Source organism: Aphelocoma coerulescens, chromosome 24 (assembly GCF_041296385.1).
Source record: "Aphelocoma coerulescens isolate FSJ_1873_10779 chromosome 24, UR_Acoe_1.0, whole genome shotgun sequence".
Lineage (NCBI taxonomy): Eukaryota > Metazoa > Chordata > Aves > Passeriformes > Corvidae > Aphelocoma > Aphelocoma coerulescens.
The window spans coordinates 2,541,670-2,564,242 of NC_091037.1; the positions used below are offsets into that span (position 1 = coordinate 2,541,670).

At 50.5% G+C, this 22,573-nt stretch overlaps 1 protein-coding gene across 1 annotated transcript in view; it reads left to right on the plus strand.

The window, feature by feature from the left end:
* The window catches only part of POU2F3 (POU class 2 homeobox 3), a 36,392-nt gene extending 14,559 nt beyond the window's left edge, over positions 1 to 21,833 (plus strand). Inside the window, exons 5-14 of the mRNA XM_068994875.1 lie at positions 10,318 to 10,422; positions 11,404 to 11,506; positions 14,335 to 14,417; positions 14,543 to 14,725; positions 15,279 to 15,420; positions 16,413 to 16,549; positions 17,891 to 18,052; positions 19,120 to 19,186; positions 19,632 to 19,764; positions 21,167 to 21,833. Coding sequence (XP_068850976.1) covers positions 10,318 to 10,422; positions 11,404 to 11,506; positions 14,335 to 14,417; positions 14,543 to 14,725; positions 15,279 to 15,420; positions 16,413 to 16,549; positions 17,891 to 18,052; positions 19,120 to 19,186; positions 19,632 to 19,764; positions 21,167 to 21,206 — 1,155 coding nt within the window. The 3' untranslated portion in view covers positions 21,207 to 21,833. The remainder of the gene's footprint in view (positions 1 to 10,317; positions 10,423 to 11,403; positions 11,507 to 14,334; positions 14,418 to 14,542; positions 14,726 to 15,278; positions 15,421 to 16,412; positions 16,550 to 17,890; positions 18,053 to 19,119; positions 19,187 to 19,631; positions 19,765 to 21,166) is intronic.
* The last annotated feature ends 740 nt before the right edge of the window (positions 21,834 to 22,573 follow it).

Sequence of the window (22,573 nt, forward strand, 5' to 3'; positions counted from 1 at the left end):
TTCATTAGGGGTGGAGGTTGGTGGGTTTTTTAATTTGGTTTGGGGTTTGAGGTTGGTTTTGGGTGGCTTATTTTTTTCTTCTTCTTCTTTTTCGTTAGCCTGCAATTCAAGTTTTCAAACCGAAGCCAGGGCAGGATGGTTTGAAACCCAACTCCAAACTGACTGCAGGAGCTCTCTTTGCCTTTATTTGGAGTGCTGGGCTCTAATCACTTTCAAGATCATAAATCTCACATCGTTGAAGCCTCTCCCCCAGCCTTTGTAGATGGCCTACATTTCAGGTCTGCTTCCCTCCCTCCCCTGCTGCGCTCCAGGCGGGATGGGAAGGGTGGAGTGACCTGGTTAGACCCCTTCCCTGCCTCCCAATTCCCTGCCGGGGCTGCTCGCACCCTGCAAACGGGGAGGAGGGAAACTCTTGCGGAGTTTGAGGTTTTCTAGCAGTTTGTGGGTCAGCCCTGTGCTTTATGAGAAAGCTCCTTCTGATCCCTCAGCCTATTTGGCAAACATTTCTTCTCCCCCCCCACCTTTCCCTCCCCTCTTCAAACTCTCCTCCCACCTGGATGCAACAGTAATTTGTATGTGAATAAGAGGGAAAAGGGTGGGGATGGAAAAAGCAGCATCTTCAGCCTTGCCTATCTGGTTTGGCTTTTTTATTTAGTGAGTCTGATGCTGGTTGTTTCCTGTTTATGGCGAGGGAAATGCAAAGGCACAGTAATAAACTTTCACCTTCGGTGCTGGCAGCCTGCACAGGGACATCTGCCTCTGATGGGTTGGGATTGTGGCCAGAGCATGGCAGGGACAGATCTGAGTGACTCTTTCCTTGCCTGGCAAAATTCAAGGCCAGTTTGCCTCAAATGGGACCAGGCCAAGGGCTGAGAGTGCTGGAACAGCTTTTCCTGGCTGCCATGCGGTGATGCTGCCCAGGTGCTGCGGTCTCGCCGGGTCTGGGGTGGTTTAATTCCCCTCTCAGCCTTTAGGAAATACCAGATTGTTTGTTTGTGGAGAGCCAGGTGTCTGGAGCTAAGCCCTGGGATAGTGCTGCCTGCTGGAAGACACACTTGGATGGAGGGCTGATGGTTCTGGGAGGTGCCAGGGCTTGTGTGAGTGGTGTGAGGGTTGTGGCCCAGCTCACGGTGATGTGCATCCATCCACAGCTGGAGGAGGAGGAGAACACACAGCTGCTGAAGCCAGGAGTGCTTTTCCAGCAGGGATGTGATGGCAGGACTCTGTCATCTGCTGGTCCTGAGTGCCAGGGAGGAATGCAGGATCAGCTCTTCCTCCAGAGAGGGGAATGAGAGCTCCTCTCCAAGCCCTCCCTGCTCTCCAGAGCTGGGAGGGGAAAAAACGCCCCTCTTGAAAAGAAGCTGACAGGTTTTTGTGGAAAGGCTGGGCAGGATCTGCCTCTGCTCCCTATCCAAATGTGCCAGGCACTCTTCATTCCAGCAAAAGGCTGACCCTTGCAAGACAGGCTGTCATTTGTTTATCAAACCTGTCATTATCATTAATCACATCAATCCGAAGGGGATCTGGCTGGGAGATCCGACAGTGTTTAAGACAAGCAGGCACGGAGGTGCCTGAGCTGGGCCCAGCTTCAGTTTTACTGCTGGTTCTTTATTCCTATTCTTTGCTTTCTTTGGTTTACACCAGCCAGGGGATGTAGCAAGGACATAGATTTCCAACAGACTTCCTAGAAAGCCTTTTCAGCTGGATCTCTTGGAAAATTCCTCCTTTCTAAACCCAAGTGAAGGATCCTGTGCCCTGCAAGAGGTGCTGGAGGGGTTCCCTTCCCTCAGGACCTCCTTGTCCAAGTCCTTTCCCTGCTCTGTTCATATCTGACCATCCTTGCCCAAAGAAACTTTAATTTCTGAGGTTGATGTGGGATTTCCAGCAGTTGCTTTGAGGTAGCAGGGCGAGTTATCTCAGGGCTCCACAGCTGATGTCCTGTAGGCACATGATGTGAGAAATTCAAAGCGGACAAACTGCCCCTGAGATGTGAAATCCCTGGTGGCTCCTTTTGGGTGCCACCAACAAACACCCTGACCTTGTTTGGTTCCACCCACGCGTCTGAAGGCGCTCTGCTAATGGATTTAGCATCCCTTGGTGCCTCTGGAAGGCGGGGAGGTGTTCAGCCCTGTCTTGCAGACCCAGCCTGCCTCCCTGGCTTTTCCCAAAGATGCTGAGCTCTGTGATTGCAGCTGGGATCAGGGGATGCTTCGTGGGACGGTTGCCCCTGGACATTGGGGTGGATTGGAATCCAGGGGCCTGCTCCCTGGCAGAGCTGGGTTACGGACTCCCATCCTCTGATTCATAGTCTTGTGCTCAACCACAGACCAGTTCTTCCTCCCCTCCATCCTTTTGAAGGTGGAGAGAAGGGCCTAACTCGCTGGGTAGTTTGTTATTAATATCTGGGATGCAAAACTCCCTGCACTTTTAATTTCGCTCCACCAGGGCTTCCCTCCCCCCGGGGATCTCTCTCATCGCTTTTCATTGCACTCCGTGTTCCCACCTCCCCTGATCTCATGTGCTCCCTGGATGTCATTTCTGTTCCTGCTTGGCTTTTCCCCGTGGGTAGCTCAGGTTTCAGTCTGCCCTCCAGATTTCCATCCCAGTCCTCTTCTGCCCTCCTCTCAAGGGGAGGTTCACATCCTGCTTCCTTCTCCCCTCTGGGGATCAATTCAGATTTCACTCTCTCTTCTCCCCGTTGCCCCAGGGGATCAGCCTAACTCTTGCATCTGCTTTTCATCTCTTGAGCCTCCCCTGGCTGGAAATCAGGGCTGGCCTTGTATCTGCCTCACCTGACACTGGATCTAAGCTCAGCTCTGCCTTGGCCTTTCCCTTTTGAAGTCTCCCTGCTCTGTCCTAGGGACAGGCTGATTGCATAAATTTGTTTGTGTGCAGGTTCCTCATTGAAATGCAGCCCTTTGGGAAAGCATCAGAGAAAGCCCTGGCTCCAGGGAAAGTCCTCTGTGCCTAAATGTGGCCCTGCTTTGCTTAGGACAGATATGCAGAGGAACTCCTTCTTCAGGCTGGGTTTGTTCTGGCACCTTGGATGAGCTTGCTGGGAATGAGCTCCAAAACAGGCCAGGGGAACTTGTGAGGGAAAGGGGGATGCAATTAGGAGCAAGGATTTGGCCTTTTTAATTGGTTTTCTCGAGAGGTGGACCTGAAACCACTGAATTAATTTGTTGACGACAACCCAGAGTTGGCTGGATTTTATCTGTTCCTTAGCATCCAGCTGCAGTCCGTTCCCAAACTCCTGCTCTCCAGCTTTTAAGGAGCAAACTTCATTTATAAGGTGATTCCTACACCTGTTGCCTTGGCAAAATACCTTGTACAGCTGTTTCAAACCTGTCTGAGAGCGAGAGACAGAGATCTTTGTGCAAATTCCCTGCTCATCCTTTGGGAAACGCTTTCTGTGCTCACAAGGGACAAGCCCCAGTTTCACAGATCTGTCTGAAGGGTCACAGAACTCGTTTTCCACAACAGAAACTCAGCCCAAGGCACAGCTGTCACTGGCCAGCCACAATCCAGGTGGCCCAGCACCTCTTTGAGGGCTGAGTGGCACAGAGTGCTGTGCCTGGATGTGACTCTCCCAGAGTCACCACTAATGAGGAGAGGACTCCGAGTCCTTGAAGGCCTTTCATGTGCCGAGCTCCAAGGATTCACCCCAAACCCTGCACCACCCAGCCAGGGTGGGGCCCTGCACCCGTCCTGCACGAGGGCAAGTCCCAGCACACGGAGGGGAAGGCGATGGGTTCCAAGCAAGGCCTCTAATTTTGGACATCAGAGGGCACTTTCTCCCTCCCCAGAGGTGCTGATCCGCTCCGTGTGGGATCAGTGGGTTTATCCAGCAGGGAACCCTCCTGCCTGCTTCCCCAGCCCGTGGAATTCGCACAGGTTGGGAGCAGAGAGCTGGCTCGGAGCTCCCCCCACCCGTGGGCTTCATCCCCTCACCCAAAATGACCCCCCTGTGATGCTCTCCCATCTGCTGCGCTCTCCCTTTCTCTTTAATCACGCTGCTCGCTGTGTTTAATGCAATCCCTCCAGCTGCTCTTGTCCTGTCCCAGTTCCCTGGGGCGTGGCAGCCGCTGCCAAAAGTGCCAGGGACCAACGGGAGAGGCCCGTGGAGCTGGGATGGAGCCAGCCCCAGCCACGGGAGCTGTCTGATTCTGAGTTAATTCCTCCTAAACGTGGGATGTGGTGGGAAGTTACCTCTCCAGGGCTACCTGGGCTGTGTGGACACTCTCCCCACGGATGACTAATCCAGGGATATCCATGCAGTGCCAGGTGTTTGGATTTGTCACTGCCAGAAGGCACAGAGAGTCCTGAACAAACAGAGATTCCTCCCCATGGGCAAGGGATCCATGGAAAACAAAACAAAAAAAAAGGACATTTTTCATGCAGGCCCAGAAAATCCCTATAAGGCAACTTTGGAGTGGAACAGGAACATGCTTGGGCTCCAGGGGACCTGTGTGAGCTTGCAGGAGGGCAGGGGAGAAGCCATGGAGTGGTGTGTGTGAAATCAGGGTGATAAGGAAAGGGGCAGGGATGCAGCCCAGGGTGAGAGCAGAGCAGATAAGCACGGAGGTGTAGGCAGAGGTGGAGTTCTGGAGAAGTTTGGGAGTTGGGCAAGTGAAATGGAGAGAGAGAAAGAGGTGCAGGAAGCAGAGCTGCAACCCATGGGAAGGTTGGGGCAGGGGCTGAGGAAGGGGCAGGGAGAGCCCTGAGAGGGAGACAGAGGAGAAATCCCAGCTTTGATGGGGGTAAAAGCATTTTCCATGCTTTGATTGGAGGTTCTGGCCGCTCTGACCAAGAAAATGGCATCTTCCCCCGGCCGCTGTTGAAATGCTCCCAGTTTGGGATGCCCACAGGCCTTGGCAGGGAAGGCACCGCGTGCCTCAGTGCCACCAGCAAGAGGGAAGGTGCTGCAAGTTGCTTTTCCAGTATCTTTCCAGCAGCTCTGTGCCCCCTGAGCACAGGTCCCCTCCCGAGAGCGCTCCCCAGCCTCTCTGCCCCCCAGGCTGTGGGAGCAGCCCTGGCCAGGACGCTCCCACCTGAGCAGGTGTCGCTGTGAGCGTGGCCAGGCAGGGCAGGTGCTCTCCCCACCTCTGGTTTGGGTCTCCTCTCCCTTGCCCAGCCCCTGCTTTGGAAGCCTGCTGTGCCACAGGGGATCATTTGAGGTTCAGCACAGCGAGGGGGGACGTCTCTCTCTTCCCTGTTTGTTTGGAAGCAAAAAATTCCGGGGAAGAGCTGTATCAGAGAGCCCACAAAAGCTGTGTGTGGTTCTGTTTGTTTTCTCCTGTCAGGCACGCAGCTTGGTTGCTCCTAAAGTTTTGACTTCCCACCTCTACTTTGACTCCAGCACTACCATTAACACCCCAAGCCGAAGCTGAGGATAAACCCTATCGGATCAGACCTCAATTAATAACCTCAAAGGCCTCCTGTAGGGTGATGCAGGTGTGCTGAGGTTAGGGACTGCATTTGAATTTTCCATGGCTGAGTTTTAGGACACAGCCTGTTAGGGACTTAATCCCACGCTGAATTCCTTCCTGTCACGCTGACAGCTTCCAAAACTTCCCAGCCTTCGGTGGGATATAAATGTTACGGGGTGAACATCGTGGCATTGACATTAAGGTTTTTTGCCTTCTTTCCAGGTGTCTGCTAAGCCCTGCTGTACGTGCAGGACGGTACATGTGGAAATAGTAATTGCAACCCCATTATTATTATTATTATTATTATTATTGCCATAATTTATTATTAGTGTTTTTTTATTTTATGGGGCCCACGTGCACGGGTAACTCACGGCGGAGCACTTACGCCATGGGAAGGTGGGAAGGCTCAGGGAGCTGCAAGAGCCTTGGATCTGGCTTAATACCCATTTCCATCTTAAAGCTTCCTCCCTGGGCTTGAGGCAAAGGTATTTGGGGCAGCTTGAGGCAGCCCTGCTGTGCTGGAGAGCGTTTTGGGGTGACTCAGAGTTGTGCTGTTCCTTTTCAGCGAGGGCCAGGTGCTCCAGACCCTCTGTGTGCACCTGATCCTCCTCTTCCCTCTGCTCTGGAGGGCTGGGAGTGAGTCAAACTCTTAAACTCGGTTCTGACCGTGAGATAAGCCCGATGTGGAGGCAGATAAACGTGTTTCAAAGAGGTCACTGTCTAAAGAGGAGCTTCCCAACAAATAGGGCTGTCTTCCATCTCCCACTAACACGGTTCGTGCCCGATAACTGGTGCTGGAGAGGGCTGGCAGGGCTGCAAGGATTGGCAGGGCTTGGACAGGAGAGATCCAGACTTGGATTTGGGGAGAGGATTGGAGGCTCTGAATTGGTGGCTGAACGAGGAGGATGATGGAGCACTGCGTGTGTCACGTGCCAAGGAGGACTTTGGGGCTGCTTTGGGGTCTGATAGATGGGGAAAACATTGAGTTTATCCCTAAACTGGGATTACCCACAGAGTGCTCCAGCCCAGCCAGTGGGATCCAACCATCAGTGCGTGGAGCCCAGCACTGGTGCATCTGAAGGGAACAGCAGCAAGCAGAGCTGCTCAGGTGAATCTTCCCAGCTTCCCGCCTTTCCAGGGCTCTGCAAGATGTCTGCAGGATGTTTTCACGAGCCGAGCGTTTGCCAGAAGTTCACAGATCAGTTACAAAACAGTTGTACCTTTTTTTTTCTTTTTTTTTTTTTTTTTTCCTCTCCCCTTCTTCCTACTGGTAAGGAAGAGTTTGTGCAGTAATTGCAGGCAGGTTGGGAGATGTTTTCTTCATAATTCTCCTTCTTATGAAATGTTTATGAAACACCTTCCACAAATCAGTTACGCAAGCAGGCTCCAGAGCTTTGATCATTTTCCATCACCCTCAGTGTGTTTCTTCGTTTGTTTTGCTTTTTGTTGTCGTGTTTAGGCCAGAGATAGGTAAGAACCCATCCATCCTTGCAGATGTTCAAGCCAACTGCGGAAGGGACTCTCTCTTTTCCACCCAGTCACCCCTTCCTGTGTTTTTCACTCGGCTTGCTCGGGGGCTGACCCTGTTTCAAGGCTGTGAAAACATCCAAACATCCACTTGAGATTTGCAAGTGTGATTGCTGCCCTGGCCCAGAGCAGCTCCCGGGCCTCCAGCTGCCGTTACCTGCTCCCAGCCCTGCCCCGGGCCCCCCCCTTGGGCCCCAGGGGAGGAAGGTGCTGGAGATTCACAGCCAAGAGCCCCCACGCCTCACCTCAGCCGTGGGGATTTGCAGCTTCTGCTCTCTTCCCTGCTCGTTTTTCCATGGAATGGTTTGGGTTGGAAGGTTGCTGAAGGATCATCCCGTTCCAACCCCTTGCCATGGGCAATGAAGCTTCCACCAGACCAGGTTGCTTTCCTTAAACAATGCTATTTTTCCAAGCAAAATTCCATGGGAACAAAGTCTCTCCGTGGCTTCTCGTTCCCTTTTCCCCATCCATGATGATCCTATCAAACCAAGATCCTGAGCAATCCCAGTGGGACCTGCTCCTGTAATTTTTACCCAAATTACTGTTGCTCACTTGCAACGTTTCAGCAGAGCTCCCATCAAATACCCACACGAGCTGATTCTGTGAGGATTTCATCATTTCAATCCTTTTTTTTTTGGTTTGGTTCCTCAAGGAAAAGTCTTCCCATATTTGCAGGGATTTTCTGCAAATCTTAGGCAGATGCACTGGGAAAGGAGGAGGCAACTCCTCCCCTCGTTTTATTAATTCGAAATTTACATTATTTTAAGGGAGTCTCATGATATTGAGTGGCCTCGCCCACAATGTGTGTGGTTTTTTGGGGTTTTTCGGGTTTGGTTTTTTAATGTACACTTGGCAATATTGCCGGTTTAGCCAGGGAAAAAAAAAAAAAGAAGCAGCGGGATTTGCATAAACCATCCCCAAAGTTTTGGATAGAGCCCGAACTCCTGCTAATGAACAATTAGCCAGCTGCAGGCCTGTCGGGGAGAGGAAGAGGAGGGCGAGGTAAATTTGAGCCTAAACCCAATGGAAATAGGTGCGGAGGGAGAAGGATTTGTCAAGAACAACCCCAGGTTCCCGCCCACTGCGCAGGAGGGAGCCAGAGAATTCCAGGGCCGGGGGAAGGAGCAGTGGGAGATGTTGTTGTTTTTAAATCGGGAACCGGTCCTCTGCCAAACCCACCTCCCGTTCTCACATCGAGCCATGCCGGGATGCGGCTACACACCCCTTTCTCCCTGGAGCGCCGCCAGCTCGTCCCGCTTGGCAGCTGCAAAAATTGATTTCAGTTTGGAAATGGCTCGTGCCTCTTCAACACCCCACTCCCATCGGGATCACGGCTCAGGCAGCACCCAGAGCCCGGCTCTCTGAGACGTGGAAAACTCGATGTTTTTTGGGACTGCTCCGCCTTGGATGAAGCAGACAAACGTTAATTTCTTTTCTTTTTTTTTTTTTTTTTTCAATAATTGAATCTTTTTCTTTTTTGGCGCCGACGGATTCTTTTTAATGCAAAGAACGTCCCTAAATCCACGTGCCTGCAAGGACTGGATGGCTCAGGGGTAACGGGGTGTCCTCCTGACCCTTTTTGCCTGACATCTAGTGACTTATCGCTGTCGATAGCGATCAAGAAGATCTTTCCACCTGATTTTTTTTGTTGTTTTTTTTTTTTTTTTTTTCCTTCCCTGCCAGGCTAAGAGGGATGATCATGCCAACCTGAAAGGTAGGAAAGAGCTGGAATTCATAGCATGTCTACCTCTTGTTGCAAGGAGCTGGGATTATTGCAAAACGAGTTTCGGCGGTGTCCAGAGCTGGAGCTGTAATGAGAGGGGGTGTTGTAATCACCTTCCCTCCGTGCAGCACCTTCCAAAATGCACAGGGGAATGTTGCAGCTCCCTGTTCTGGAGCTGTTGAGCCTCTTGTGATCCCGTTTCCCCCTTTTCTCCTCTCGTGGAGATCCTTCAGAGCTCGGACTCGATGATTGTAGAGGTCTCTTCCAACCGGAATTGTTCCACGTATTTCTTCGCGTTGCTCAAATGGGCAGAAAAGCTCCTTCAGCCCCAAAATATCCACTTGGGATGTTGTTTTTAGAGCGGATTTCTTGTCCCCCTCTGCTGGCAGGAGGTTGCAGGGCCTCAAGGCCCCATCAGTGGGACAAAGACCCTCTTCGTCTTTGGGGGGATGTGGGGTTTGGAAGGGGGTGGGGGGGTTTTGTGGGGTCTGATGGGACCTGGGGATGCTCAGTCCAGGAGTCAGGGTGAATCTTCAGGGGTTTCAAGCCCTGTCCTTTGTAGAGTCCTCCTGGTTTTTCCAGTTTTTGGGAATTAGAGGCTCTTCTTGCTGTGATGAGGAATAATCCTTGTTCAGGGTGTTCTCATGCTGAGGAAATGTTTGCTTCAGTCTTCTCTTGGAGGAGAGCTCTGTCTGATTTACCTGTCCCCGTGCATGGGCACTCCTCACCCAACTTTCAGGAATTAACCTAAAAACTTCCAAAAATCCTCCCCTTCCTCCTGTCCCAGTCAGCACTACCAAACGATTTCAGCTACCACAATAATTGGAAGAGATTATTATTAATTTTTTAAAAATAAATTAATTTTTAAAAATGTAGCAGCAGTGTTAGAAATGGACATGGAGACTGTGGAATAAACCAGAAACAAGGATTCAGTTCTGCTCCTGGGGTGCGTTTTTCTCTACGAATGTGGATTTAAAAATCATTATTTTCTGGTGGACAAGAACTTTGCTTGGACATTAAAGTAGCTCCAAAAGACCACTGGACACCTGGGAAGTTTTCCAGTTCTTTTTCCACAGCTTGTAACTGAGGAGGGAGATTTTGCTCACAATTTCTTGTTGCTTTTTGGTAGAAATGGCACAAAAGCATTTGGTGCCTGGAGTGCTGCATTTTCACGTCTGGGAGATTGCTCTGCCTTTTTGAGGTCTTTTACTCCAGGACCTTTCCTTTCCCATCCCCTTGGACCATTCTCTCTTTCCTGCAGGGAAAAATAAGAGGTTTTCCATGGCCAGCCCTGCCATCGGGGCCTGAGTGGTGATCTGGAAAGGGGAACTGCTCTGTGTCTTCATTAAAACTCCACAAAAGGCTTTAAACCTTGAAAAGCTGCTTGAAATTGGTTTTTTTCCTGAAGTGTTTCAATGGAGCAAAGTGCCAGCCTGCCCTGGGCTTGGCAGAGCAGGAGAGCTGTCCCTGGGATCCAGTGGAGAGCAGGAGTGTGGATGACCATGATTTGCAGCGATGGAAACGGTGAAAATTCCCTGAGAGGAGCCTCTTGCAGCCCCTTGGATCCCAGCTGCCCACTCCTCCTGCTCATCCCTCCTCTCTGCTCTCTAATCCTACAATTCCTTTGCTCTTTTGCAGATTAAAACCGAGGACCTCAGCGACTCCCTGCAATCTGCCATCCCCCCTCGGTCGGGTCACCTCGTGCAGGGATCATCCATGATGCCAGGGAGCCAAATCGCAGGGGTGAGTGCCCTGGCTGCCCAGGGAGCCGGGATCTGCACATCAGGAAAAGAGGCTGCTCCTCACCCCCTCCCCGAGTTCCTTTGGCCAGGGGCAAAAGGAGCCCTAGGGGGTGAGGAACACTGAATTGGAAAAGTGAATCCTCATCTTCCTCCTCGGCTTTTCCTCGTGGATTTCCTCGTGGACATGTGCTGGATTTCCTCTGAGGGTTTGCTAAGCAGGGAAACCACTCCTGGTCAGGAAATCCCTCGGACTGGAAATAACTGGAGGCTGAGACAACATCGTGGGGAAGTGTTTGAGAATGTTTGCCCTGCTCTTCCTCCTTCAGGAATGTCTGGTTAATGCCGTTGTTGGAGATAGGATTCTAGACCAGATTAACTCCTAATCTGAGCCTGTTGTTGCCTCAAATTGATTTACACCAGGGAAGAAATTCATTCCTTGAGGGAATTGGTTTTTCCCTAAGGTAAAAAAAATTGGAGTTTAGCACTGAACTCTTGTTAAATTCTAGTGGGAGCTGGATGCCAGGCGGCCACACAGATGCTCAGTAAGCCCTTCCCTCGTTCTTTCCTGGGGTATTCAGATGCACTATACAATTTAGGGATTCTTCAATTTCCCCCAGTCTTCAGAACAGTCCTGTGGGAAACAGTGTTGGTGAGCTGGTGTCGACAGCCTGCTGCAATTTGCTGGGTGATTTTAGGCAGTTCACTCTGGAAATACTTTGGAAGAAATTGAAATCCAAGAGGTTTCACTGTTCCAACAACCAGAGTTTGATTGCCTCAAAAATGTCTTCATCAAGAGTTACCTTTTCCAGGGCAAAGCAGACAGTTCTCCACGGGGTTGTCTCTGTATGCACCGAATTCTTCTCCTACCCCTGAAACTTTTGGACCTGCAGCTCTCCAGCCCCCCAGATTACCCCCATGCAGCGTGGATTTGTGAGGAGCAGAAATCCTTGAGTTTTCTTGTTCCCTTTGCTGTTTTCTGTAGGACATGAGCTCCCTCCACACCCTGCAGCAGCTGGTGTTGCTCCCTGGGCACATGCAGTCAGTCCCCCAGTTCCTTCTGTCCCAGTCTCAGGCAGGACAACAAGGTAAGAAATAGATAAATATTCAGGGAACACCTCATTTCTCGTGGATGTCGGGTTTTCCCAGCGTGATGCTGCCTGTTCCCAGACCGGGGATGATCCCAGACCCACGTGGAAGCATCCCGGGCTGGAGATGCTGCTGGCACCGGCGCCTTGTGCGCTCCACGAGTGCCACCTTGGGGCCAGCCCGGGCAGCCAGGCACGGATCCCAGCCTGGAATTCGGGACAGCGCCCGCTTTTCCAGCGAAACAGAGAAGGAGCTGCTCCTTGGGGAGCAGGGCCAGCCCACCCGGGCTCCCTCCCGCTCCTCATTAATTCCAGAAAGCTGATCAGAGGCCGGGCTGATCGCTTGGAGGGAGGGTAAATCCAGGGAAGGAGCTGGAGGACAGCGCTGGCAGCAGAACAGGTCCAACTTAGCCAGGAGCAGCTGTGGGAGGAGAGCGAGAGGTTTGGATGTTCCATAGGGCAGGAAAGGTCTCACTGCTCCTGAAACACGGAGAAATCAGCTCCAGGAAAGCGCTGAGGGCTCGCTCAGTGCTTGAGAAAGTCCCTGTATTTCTGGTTTCACCTCCAGTATTTTTACAGCATTTCTCCCGCCCCAGGGATGAGGATGGAGAATGTTTTCTGCTGCTTTAATCCATAGCCTGGCAGATCCAAGGGGACTTGCATGCTTTGCTTGTGTTCTGGATTTATCCCAGCCCAGAGCTCCCTCCACATGAACTGGAATTCAGGATTATAACCTTAAATCTCTGCAGCTTGAACCCACTGCTTCGCACACTCCAAAAGCAAGTGGGGAATTTATTTCTTCCTGACAAATATATAAATCTGCTCTCTGCCAGATGCTGCTGAGTGATGGATAAAGGTACTTGATGTCTATTTACAAATAATTTTGAATTAGTTTGTTTGAAATAGGGTCAGGACAATCTATTCCTCACTGCCTGCTTTTACTCATGAATAATAAGCATCTTTTACTGCAAAGCAGAACTCGCTGCCTTTTTTAGATGAGAATTTCTCTGTTCACTGACTTTTTTTGGCAGCTATGTTTGGTTGTCACCCCTTCCAGTTCCAGGCTTGACCAGGACTGGATATTCTGGCCAGGAGCTGGATTTTTGTGCAGGAACACTTCCATTTGCATGGGTGATTGCCAGGTTTTAGTGATCCTTTGCCACGTGCACACAGAGCCAGTGGGGAGTGAAAGGGAAGGCTCAGGTTGGCTCTGTGGAATTTGTTGTTTTGTACGAGTGGAGTTTTCTCCCTCCTGCAGAAAGGCAGAAAATATTCCAGAATTGCCCCTGGGGCCATCAGGGAATGCCCTGGGTGTCTCCTGATTTCAGACCGTGGCTCCATACATGGATTTTGTGGCCAAAGGGGCTTGGCTGGGGGCTGCCCCTTTCCAAGAGGGATGTGAATTTTGGTTGGGGTTGTGTTTTGAAGCTCTCAGATAAATTCCCAGCTCTGATTCCCCCGTTCCCTGTGCAGCCCTAATCCTGGCACACCTGAGTCGGGGTGGGGGAGCTCTGTAAAGGTGGCAATGAGCAGCCACAGAGATTTTGGGAATCCTGTCAGTCAAAATATCGCTGCTGAAATCTTCATCTCAGCTGCCAGACCGGCGATTCCTGAATCCAGCCCTTCATTTCCCTCAGAGCCAGAGCTGAGCTCTCACAAAGGTGTTCCATCATGATTTTAAAGACTCCAAATGACAGAGCAGCTGCCATGTCCCAAGGCAAAGCCACTGCAGTGATTAATTACCTGCACTGGTAAAAATGTGCACCTCATTACCAGCCTGGATTTGAAATTCTGAGTTGTTCCAGCGTTAGGGAAGGCTTATTCCAACCCCAGCCTAAGTAAATAAATGGGACAGTGCACATCAGATCTAAATTAAATAAGAAAAGGCAGAAAGAGAGAGAGAGTGAGTGATTGATTCTGGAGATTATCTGTTTTCCCTTTTATTAGCAGAAGTCCATAAATTTCTATGGACTTCCCTGTAATTGGCAGTTATAATCAATTAAATATATTGAGTGCTCTGGGCAAGGTTATAAATCCTCACTAAATTCTTTAGGTTTCACTCACAATGGACTTGATACCAACTAAATTTCTAGGGAACTACACAACCTGATCCTGTAGGACATTCCCTCTACGAGATATAGGCTTGCACTTGGCAGTTTGTCAACTAAACAATTACACAGTCTCCATAAATCCCAGTTTTTGTTGGGTTTATGGATTTCCCTTCTTTTTCCCTTTCATCATTTCGTGTCAGCTCCTACGTTCTGAAAGAAATTCAATTTGTTTGAAATACAGTGGGGTAGGAAGAGAAGGGTCAGATGGCTTCCAAATGACACTTGAAAATGAAATGTAGAACAGAGAGCAGAGTGGGAGGGCTCACGAGATTAACTGGAGGGTCAGGGGTTTTTTAACAAGATCAAGTGGCTGAAAGTCGGAGTCAGAAGAGCTTATATTGGAAATAAGATGTCCATTTTTCTAAGAGCTACGATGATTAAGCACTGGGAAGGATCCCCATGGAGGGTGTAGGGAATTCTCTGCTGCTTGGCACCTAAAATCAAGGTTAGAGATCTCTAAAATGCCTGAGCACGATGAGTGACACTCAGGGATCAGCAAATGAGATACTTCACTTCCATCATTATTGTAATAATCCCTTGCAGGCTAAAAAGCCACGGGAAGAACCTTTTCTTCCTCATAATCCAGCTCAGAGCCCGACACTTCCCTAATGGCTGAAATTCTTGTATTTTGGGCAAGAAATAACTTAGGGAGCTTCCCCCTCCGAGCTTTCCTGGGGATGTTCACTGAGCAGCCGTGTGTCTCTTTTTTCTCCTCAGCTTTGCAGCCAAACCTCCTCTCGTTCCCTCAGCAGCAGGGCAGCCTCCTCCTCTCCCAGCCCGGACCCAGCCTGGCCTCCCAGGTAACAGCACACCTGAGAGCGTGGTGAACTCCCTGCTGCTGCTTTAGGGAGGGCAAGTGGCACAGAAAACGGGGTGGTTTTCTATTTTCGTGACTCTGAGCATCTCTTTTGGGGTGTCTGGGCAGGCTGTGGGGCGCTCTGGCCTCCCCGGCTCCTCGGTCGAACCCCACCTGGACGTCCCCCAGCACTTGCAAGTGGCAAAGCACCTGACCCCAGCAGGGGCTTCTGAGGAGCCCAGCGACCTGGAGGAGCTGGAGAAGTTCGCCAAGACTTTCAAACAAAGGAGGATCAAGCTGGGGTTCACACAGGTGAGAGGGAGGGCTTGGGAGGAGTTTAGGGCAGAGCCTTTCCTCCAGAAAGGCTGGATTAGGTAAATTTGGGGTTTTTTGCGGCATCCCTTTCCAAATACACAAAGAGAAAAACCATTCCTAACACCTCATCACCTCAATACCTGCACCTTCTCCAATATTAAGGGGTGTGGGGCAGATTGCTGTGGGGAAAAAATCCCGTCTCCCTGGCAGGCAGGTCATGGGAACAAGGCTGAAGCTATCCTGGAAGCAGCCTGGGGGGAAGTTGAGGCTGGACATCCGGAAGAAATTCTTCACTGGAAGAGTGATTAGGCACTGGAATGACCTGCCCAGGGAGGTGGTGGAGTTCCTGTGCCCTATATGTGTTTTAAAAAAGCCTGGACGTGGCACTCAGTGCCGTGGTTTAGTTGATGAGGGGGTGTTAGGTCGTAGGTTGGACTCGATGACCTCAAAGGCTTTCCCAGCCCGGTCCATTCTGTGCTTGGGAGCGGGGCTGTGGCAGCTGTGAGGGGTTTCCCTGTGCTCACACTGGGATTTGGGTGTCCCCTGGCAGGGTGACGTTGGCCTGGCCATGGGGAAGCTCTACGGCAACGACTTCAGCCAGACCACGATCTCCCGCTTCGAGGCTCTCAACCTGAGCTTCAAGAACATGTGCAAGCTCAAGCCACTGCTGGAGAAGTGGCTCAGTGATGCAGGTAGGTGACATCAAGGCAGAAGTGCCACCAGCAGGAGAGGATCCATCCAGGAACCTCAAATCTGTTCAGCCCCTCCCTGTGTGAGGTGCAAAAGGAGGGAAGGAGCTGCTGAGGTGCTCAGGTATTACCACAGGCCTGGTTCCTAGGGTACATCACCGTGTCCCACAGCCATAGGGAGGAGGAGGAGAGAAGATCCAGCAGGCAGGAATTGTGCAGCAAGATTGATTTATTTAATTATTTTACAAACTCTTTTATAGACTTTTTTCTTCATAGTCTAATTGGACAAAGGGCCAGCCACCCCTTGGGGGTGATTGGCTAAAATCCTAAAACATCCATTGTCAAAATATTTTCCTACTGTACCATAAACAAGACTTTTCAAGGTTGCAGATGGCTTGGTTGTTTACAGAACTGTGCTACCTCTTCTGTGAGAGAGAAAAGTCTCTCATGGACTTAGAAAACAGCAAGAAAATCCTCGCTAGCAGCATTTTTGTATCCACACTCAGGGATCAGCCCAGGAGGGGTAACTGGAAAAGGAAGATATCACTGAGAGGGGAATTCCCAGGGGCAGCAGGATTTGGGGTGGTGTCCTGTGCTGACCTCACACCAGCCTCGTGCTTCACCCAGCCCTTCAGGATGTCTGAGCCATTTATCACATCTCGGCCACCCTGAGCCAAAGGGTTTGGTCAACATCTTCATCTGGGTGCAATGAACTCCTTGGAACAGCCCTGGGCCCTACCAGAGCAGGCTGGAAATCAGGCTCACAAAGGAAAGATGGTGTGTGGGTTAAAATATCAGCACTCCTATTCCTTCCCTGATTTGGACAAGCTCATCGATGGATTTGGAGCAATTTTAATCCTCATCAGAGGGAGGATCCGCAATGTGGGAACAATTTATCTATTTTAGGAGGCACCTTTGTCCCACAAAATGCAACTGGGAATGAAAATAACTCATTACCTTCTTGCAAATCTCTTTTTCCCTCCCTCTTCCCCCAGAATCTGCTCCTTTGGATTCTTCCATGAGCACCCCCAATTCCTACCCCTCCGTGAATGAGATGTTTGGACGGAAAAGGAAGAAGAGGACCAGCATCGAGACCAACATCCGCTCCACGCTGGAGAAGAGATTTCAAGATGTGAGGGGGAAAATCTTTCCATCTGTTGGGAACTCTCCCTGAGCTTGGCATTTGCAAGGCTGGAGCACTGAATCCCCTCCAGAAAAGAGGTTGCTTTGGGGCTTTAATTTGATAGCAGGTTAGAAAATGCTTGAAGGGGCAACAGGTAAAGAGTTAAACCCAACAAAATTCCCAGTTATTTCCTTGTTGAATGTTGTTTTAAGGGAATTACAATTTTAGCACCACATTTGGGCCAAAGCTGATCTCTGCACCCAGCTCTTTTCTTTTTGAGTTGCAGATGTGTCACAGGAGCTCTGATGACAGCAGCTCTTGTGAGACCCCAGAACTTGTTGCTCCAAGTATTTTTGCTGAGCCCATTCAGAAGTGGAGCCCTTCTACTTTTTAAGCTCCAAGAATTTCAAGAAAATTCACTACAGAACCCAAGCAGATCTTTAATCAGCAGGGCTAAACTGAGCTTTGGAAATTTCTCAAATCAAAGTTGTTTCTGAGCTTGTTTTCTCTTGGTTTCTCCCTCATATCAAAACTTGCCCAGCCCTCATCAGCTCATTTTGGCAGCTCCTTTTTAGCTGATAGAAGCCATTCTCTGTAATGGGAACATTATCTTGGCACCTCTGTGCCAGATATCTTTGATATTTTTGAGCTTCAGCTCCGAGCAAACCCCACAGAGCTAAAAGGAATGAAAATAAATGACTCGGGAGGCAGAGTGGGTTCTGTTATTTCCCTCTCTAAATGAGGGCTGGGGGCAGAGAGAGGCAGTGGCTTGGACAGTGCCAAGGCCACCAGGTTTAGGTGACCCCAGCACTGATTTTGGGGCTGTTCAGCTCGAAGAGGGCGGTGATTTGTGCAATGACAGGGTCAGAGGCTGTGACTCAGCCCCGCCCCGACTCCGGGAGAGCTGATGTGGAACCAGAGGCACTTTCTGGTTCACAGAACATAATCTCTCACCCAAATATTTACCCTCTGTCCCCTCCCCAGCTCGCAGCCAACCCCACCCTTGTCCTCCCAGCAGCCACTGAAGCTCTTTGGGGCTTTTTTAACCTCCTGCCTCTCTCAGCAGAACCCCAAGCCCAGCTCAGAGCTCTCCTCGTGCTCTTTGGGGCTTTTTTAACCTCCTGCCTCTCTCAGCAGAACCCCAAGCCCAGCTCAGAGCTCTCCTTGTGCTCTTTGGGGCTTTTTTAACCTCCTGCCTCTCTCAGCAGAGCCCCAAGCCCAGCTCAGAGCTCTCCTTGTGCTCTTTGGGGCTTTTTTAACCTCCTGCCTCTCTCAGCAGAGCCCCAAGCCCAGCTCAGAGCTCTCCTTGTGCTCTTTGGGGCTTTTTTAACCTCCTGCCTCTCTCAGCAGAACCCCAAGCCCAGCTCAGAGGAGATCTCCTTGATAGCAGAGCAGCTCTCCATGGAAAAGGAGGTGGTTCGGGTCTGGTTCTGCAACCGGCGCCAGAAGGAAAAGCGGATCAGCTGCCCGATGCCATCCCCCATCAAATCCCCCATCTACAACTCCAGACTGGTGAGGCACTTGGGATTCAGCCCCCTGAATGGAATCTCCTCCAGAACATTCATTATTATTTTATCGACTGAAAACAATCAACTCAATTATAACAGTTAATTAAGTGATAATTCTATCTATTGAACACAGTAGAAAGAAAATACAAATTTCCTAGGAGGAATTGATTAGTTTAATTGTAGGATAATGTATTCAAATCAGGATGCTATCCCAAAGCTTTTCCTCCAGAGATTGATAAAGAAAATCTCTCCAAAGTTAATGGAGGATGAGGATTACACACACTCTTATCAATTTAGCTGCATTTCTGCTGGTTCATTTACGAGTTGCCCGGTGCCTTTGCCATTTAAAAGTGGCAGGAACCTCCTCAGTGCTGCAGCACAGGAGTGGGAGGCAGGGTCTGTGTTCACCAGCAAGATTTTATCTTGAAATCTCCTGGCTTTTGGAATTATCCATCAGAAGGCAGGAAAACATCACGTAAAGTTTGGTTGCTGGTTGCCCAATCCGTTTGGGCACCAAAACAAAGGCTTGGGTTGCCACAGCAGGAGCCTGGGTGAGGAATCCCCCTGTGACTGCTGTGCCCTCCCCTGAACAAAGCACTGCCTTCAGGAATCAGTGCCCCAGGCTAATTTGGGTTGCAGCTCCCAAACTGCCAATTGTCACCTGAGAATTAAACTGCCCTAAAGGAGATTGGGATTATTTGTGCCCTAAAGCAGAGGCAGCTGGGAAATTCCAGGCTGAGGACACCCGCTCTGAGACATCTGAGTGGATCTTGGGGCTTCCAGAAAATTTGATCATTTCAGGCTTTTCCATAGCTGATCCATAAGTTTAGATGGATGTGGAGAGTGCCAGGCACGTGCAATACAAATTCTGATTTCTTTCCGTGGCCCTGGATATGGGAATGGTGCTTCCACACTGGAACATGAATGGGAATATCCATGAGAGGCCCCGATGTGGGTGATCAGTGTCCCTGGGAGGCAGCACACTGCACAGGGGCTGTGAAAGGAGCAGAAGGATGTGATTTATCTGCTCACAGTGCCAAGTGCTCACTGCCTGCCTCTGTTCCTGCCTAGGTCTCTACCTCAGGGTCCTTGGGGCCCCTCTCCGTCAATCCAGTGCACAGCACCATGCCTGGGACTGGTGAGCCTTGGGAAACCTCCCTTCCCTCCTTCCTCTGCCCGGTTATCCCTGACTCCTCCATTTCTGGGTCAGGATAATCTTCATCAGACCCCTGGCTTTGGCCAGGGAAAGAGCCCCCACACAGCTGGGCTAAGAACAGCCGAGTCTTTCTGTTGGGTGGCATAAAAACATGGAAAACACTGGGCAAAAGAGCATTTCCAGGATAACCCTGGCCTGGGGTGTTTAGGTTTGGGAGCCAGGCGTAACTGGGAGCCAAACAAAGGGTGGGTCAGGGTCGGATCTCCGTGGAGACGTGAGATTCCCAGATATAGGAACAGGGAACATTCCTGGGGTCCCCCACCTTCCCCAGTGAATCAGAGGAGCCACGGGATGGGCACAGGGATGGGGTGGGAATGTTTGGGCAGGAAGAGGAGAGCCCAGGCGCACTCTGCTCTCTCCCACGCAGTGACATCCTCGTGCTCCCCAGGGAACTCCAGCAGGCCCTCGTCCCCTGGCAGCGCCCTCCATGCCAGCAGCCCTGGCACAGCCCAGAGCAACTCCAAAGCTGCCATGAATTCCTCTGGCTTCAACTCTTCAGGGTAAGGCAGGGGGGCCCCACAGCTCACAAAACCAACCCAGGGCATCGGGGGGTTGTGGGGAAAGCAGTGGGATCTTCAGGAAGAACGGGAAAGCTTTTCGAGATCCCAGCAATGTGGGGTGTTCTTGTGGGAAGCTTCAAGTGTAACGTCTCAGGGACAGGGTGGGGATTGCTGGGGTGTCCTGTGCAGGGACAGAAGTTGGATTTGATGATCCTGGTGGGTCCCTTCCAGCTCAGGGTATTCCATGATTCTTGGGATGTGGCTGTTTTTCTGCTTGAAAATGAATAGTCAATCAAGTTTTGCCTGAAAAACTGTGCTGGGTTAAAAAAAAAATTGAAAAAACCAGCCCCAAAGTGATTAGAAACACTGTCCTCACCTGACTCCTGTGTGAAGGAAGCAGGGGCAGGTTTATTCTGCTGTTCCTGCTTGGATAACCCACCCACAGCCAGTTTTCTCTCCTGCAGTGCCACCCAGAGAGCTCTGCTGTGAGCAACTCTTCCACAGTGGCACAACAAGGATTATTTTTTCCCCTCCACCCTGCCTTTAGAGGCAGCAAAAGCATTAAACCAGACAAGAGGGCTCCAAGCCCTGCTGGCTGTTTCCCTGGGGGCTCTCTGCACTTGTGATTTCTGCTGGATCACCTCGAGGATGCTGAGTTAGGGAGGCACCAGAGCAGAGGGGTTTACCCACAGCTCTTGGGTCACTCTGTGCCATGAATCCCCCTCCCTCTATGCTGTCCCTGCAACACAGAATTTGTTGCTTGGAGTGAGGTTTTGTTATAGAAGCAGGGACTGGAAAAGATCAGGGAACATTTCTTGAAAAATATTTCTTTTTTTTTGTTTTAATACTAAAATAAGTTTTTTTTCAAAATGTTCTGACACACAAAAAAAAGAGAGAAACTATTTCTGCTTTCTGGCTTCCCCCACTCCTCATTTACCTCGAACTGAAACACTTTTATCATCTCTGGTTTTAATGGAAACATTAACATGAAACAAAACTTTTTTCCCAACAAAATCTCCTGTTATTTAAAAAGAAAAAGGCCAGGTAGCAGCTGAAATGAGGAAGATCTTGTTTAGAAACAAGGGGGGGTTGCTATGATGCAATACAAATTCTGATTTCTTTCCATGGCCCTGGGTATGGGAATGGTGCTTCCACACTGGAACATGAATGGGAATATCCATGAGAGGCCCAGATGTGGGTGATCAGTGTCCCCGGGAGGCAGCACACTGCACAGGGGCTGTGAAAGGAGCAGAAGGATGTGATTTATCCACTCGCAGTGCCCAGCGCTCACTGCCTGCCATCAACCTGCAGCACGGGCTGAGCCCCAGCAGGGCTGCGAAGGAATCGGGGCTGACTTTTCCTCCGAGGTGAAACTGCTGGTTTTTTTCCGTGTTGCAAACAGATCCTGGTACCGATGGAACCAACCCACCTACCTCCACTGAGACGCCTCCTCCGCCAGGGCGAGAGCAGCTCTGCCACCGGGCCGTGGACCAACGATGCTCGGGGCCTTCCAGTGCCTTCCACCGCAGCCTCGCGCCAGGGCCCCCCAGCAGCGGGGCTGTGCAGGGACTCAAACTGCAGCCCAGCCCTTCCCCGAGGCCCCCCAGCCCCACAGTGACATTGTCCCCCTTCCCCTCAGCCCCCACAGTGCCACTGTCCCCCCGTGCCCGGCTCCGGGGCGAGCCCCTGCTTTGCTGTCCTCGCATGGCTCCTCTGCTTGCAGCTCCGCATCCTCCCGGGCGGGATTCTCGTGTCAGGACTCTCCTCTCTCTCTGTCCCCGTCCCGTTCCAGAGCTTCCCAAAAGGAAGGAGGGTCCCTCCTGCTCTTCCTGTCACGCACAGCCCCCAAACTGAGCCGAGGTTTGAGTTCATTTCACCGCAGCCCCGTGGCTGGGTGGGAGCCTTGGTTTTCCCCAGGCTCCCGATCCACTTGCTTTGCGCCTCCTGCTCCCTTTCTAAAGGTGCTTTTTGTTTTTTTTCCCCTTCCTTTTTTTTTTTTTTTTTTAATTAAGTATTTTAGAGCCTTCTTATTTTTTCCTTTAAAAAATACCAACCAACCAACCAACCAACCAACCAAAAAAACCTGTCTTTTGCAAAACTTGTGTCCAGGTCTTGTTATTGCTCTAAACCTTGGGGGAAATTCTGACTCCATGAACACAAATGAGATTTGTGCTGATTTGGTGGGATGAGGATGAGTGAGCACTGATTGTCTTCATAACCGTTGCCTGCACATTTTACCCAGTAATTCCTGCTCTTGGGAGCTGAGCAGTAATTTGGATTTTTCCTTCAGAGTCAGGTGACTTGGTCCAGACTTGCAGAGGTTTGTGAGCCTCTTGCTCAAAAGACACCACAAATAACATTAAATCAAGTTATTTCCAATAATCTATTTACAATTTACTGTACCTCCATATACTCTTAGAGCCTTGAGAATATACATTAAATCCAAATCTGGCTGTTAACTGACAAGAACTTCTGGGGTCTCAGGAATCCACCTGCAGAAACTTTGGAATAGTGTTTCTGGAAGCTGGGAGGGAAATCACCAATGACTTAAAAGCTGAATAATGGCACCTGCACATTGATATTTCTGCTGAGATCATGGCCGAGCTGTGCCTGGTGTTGTGCAAACACGTCCTGAGGGTTCATCTTCTCCACAAAGTTTATAAACACAACGACAAATCCCTGGGATTTATTGATAAACCGGCCCTGAGTGGGAAAACAAACACCAGCAGTTTGTTTGCTCCACAAAAAGCTCCAGTTGGAAGGGAAAGAGCTCCATTCCCCTGCCGTCCAGGAACGCTTCCAGCATCGC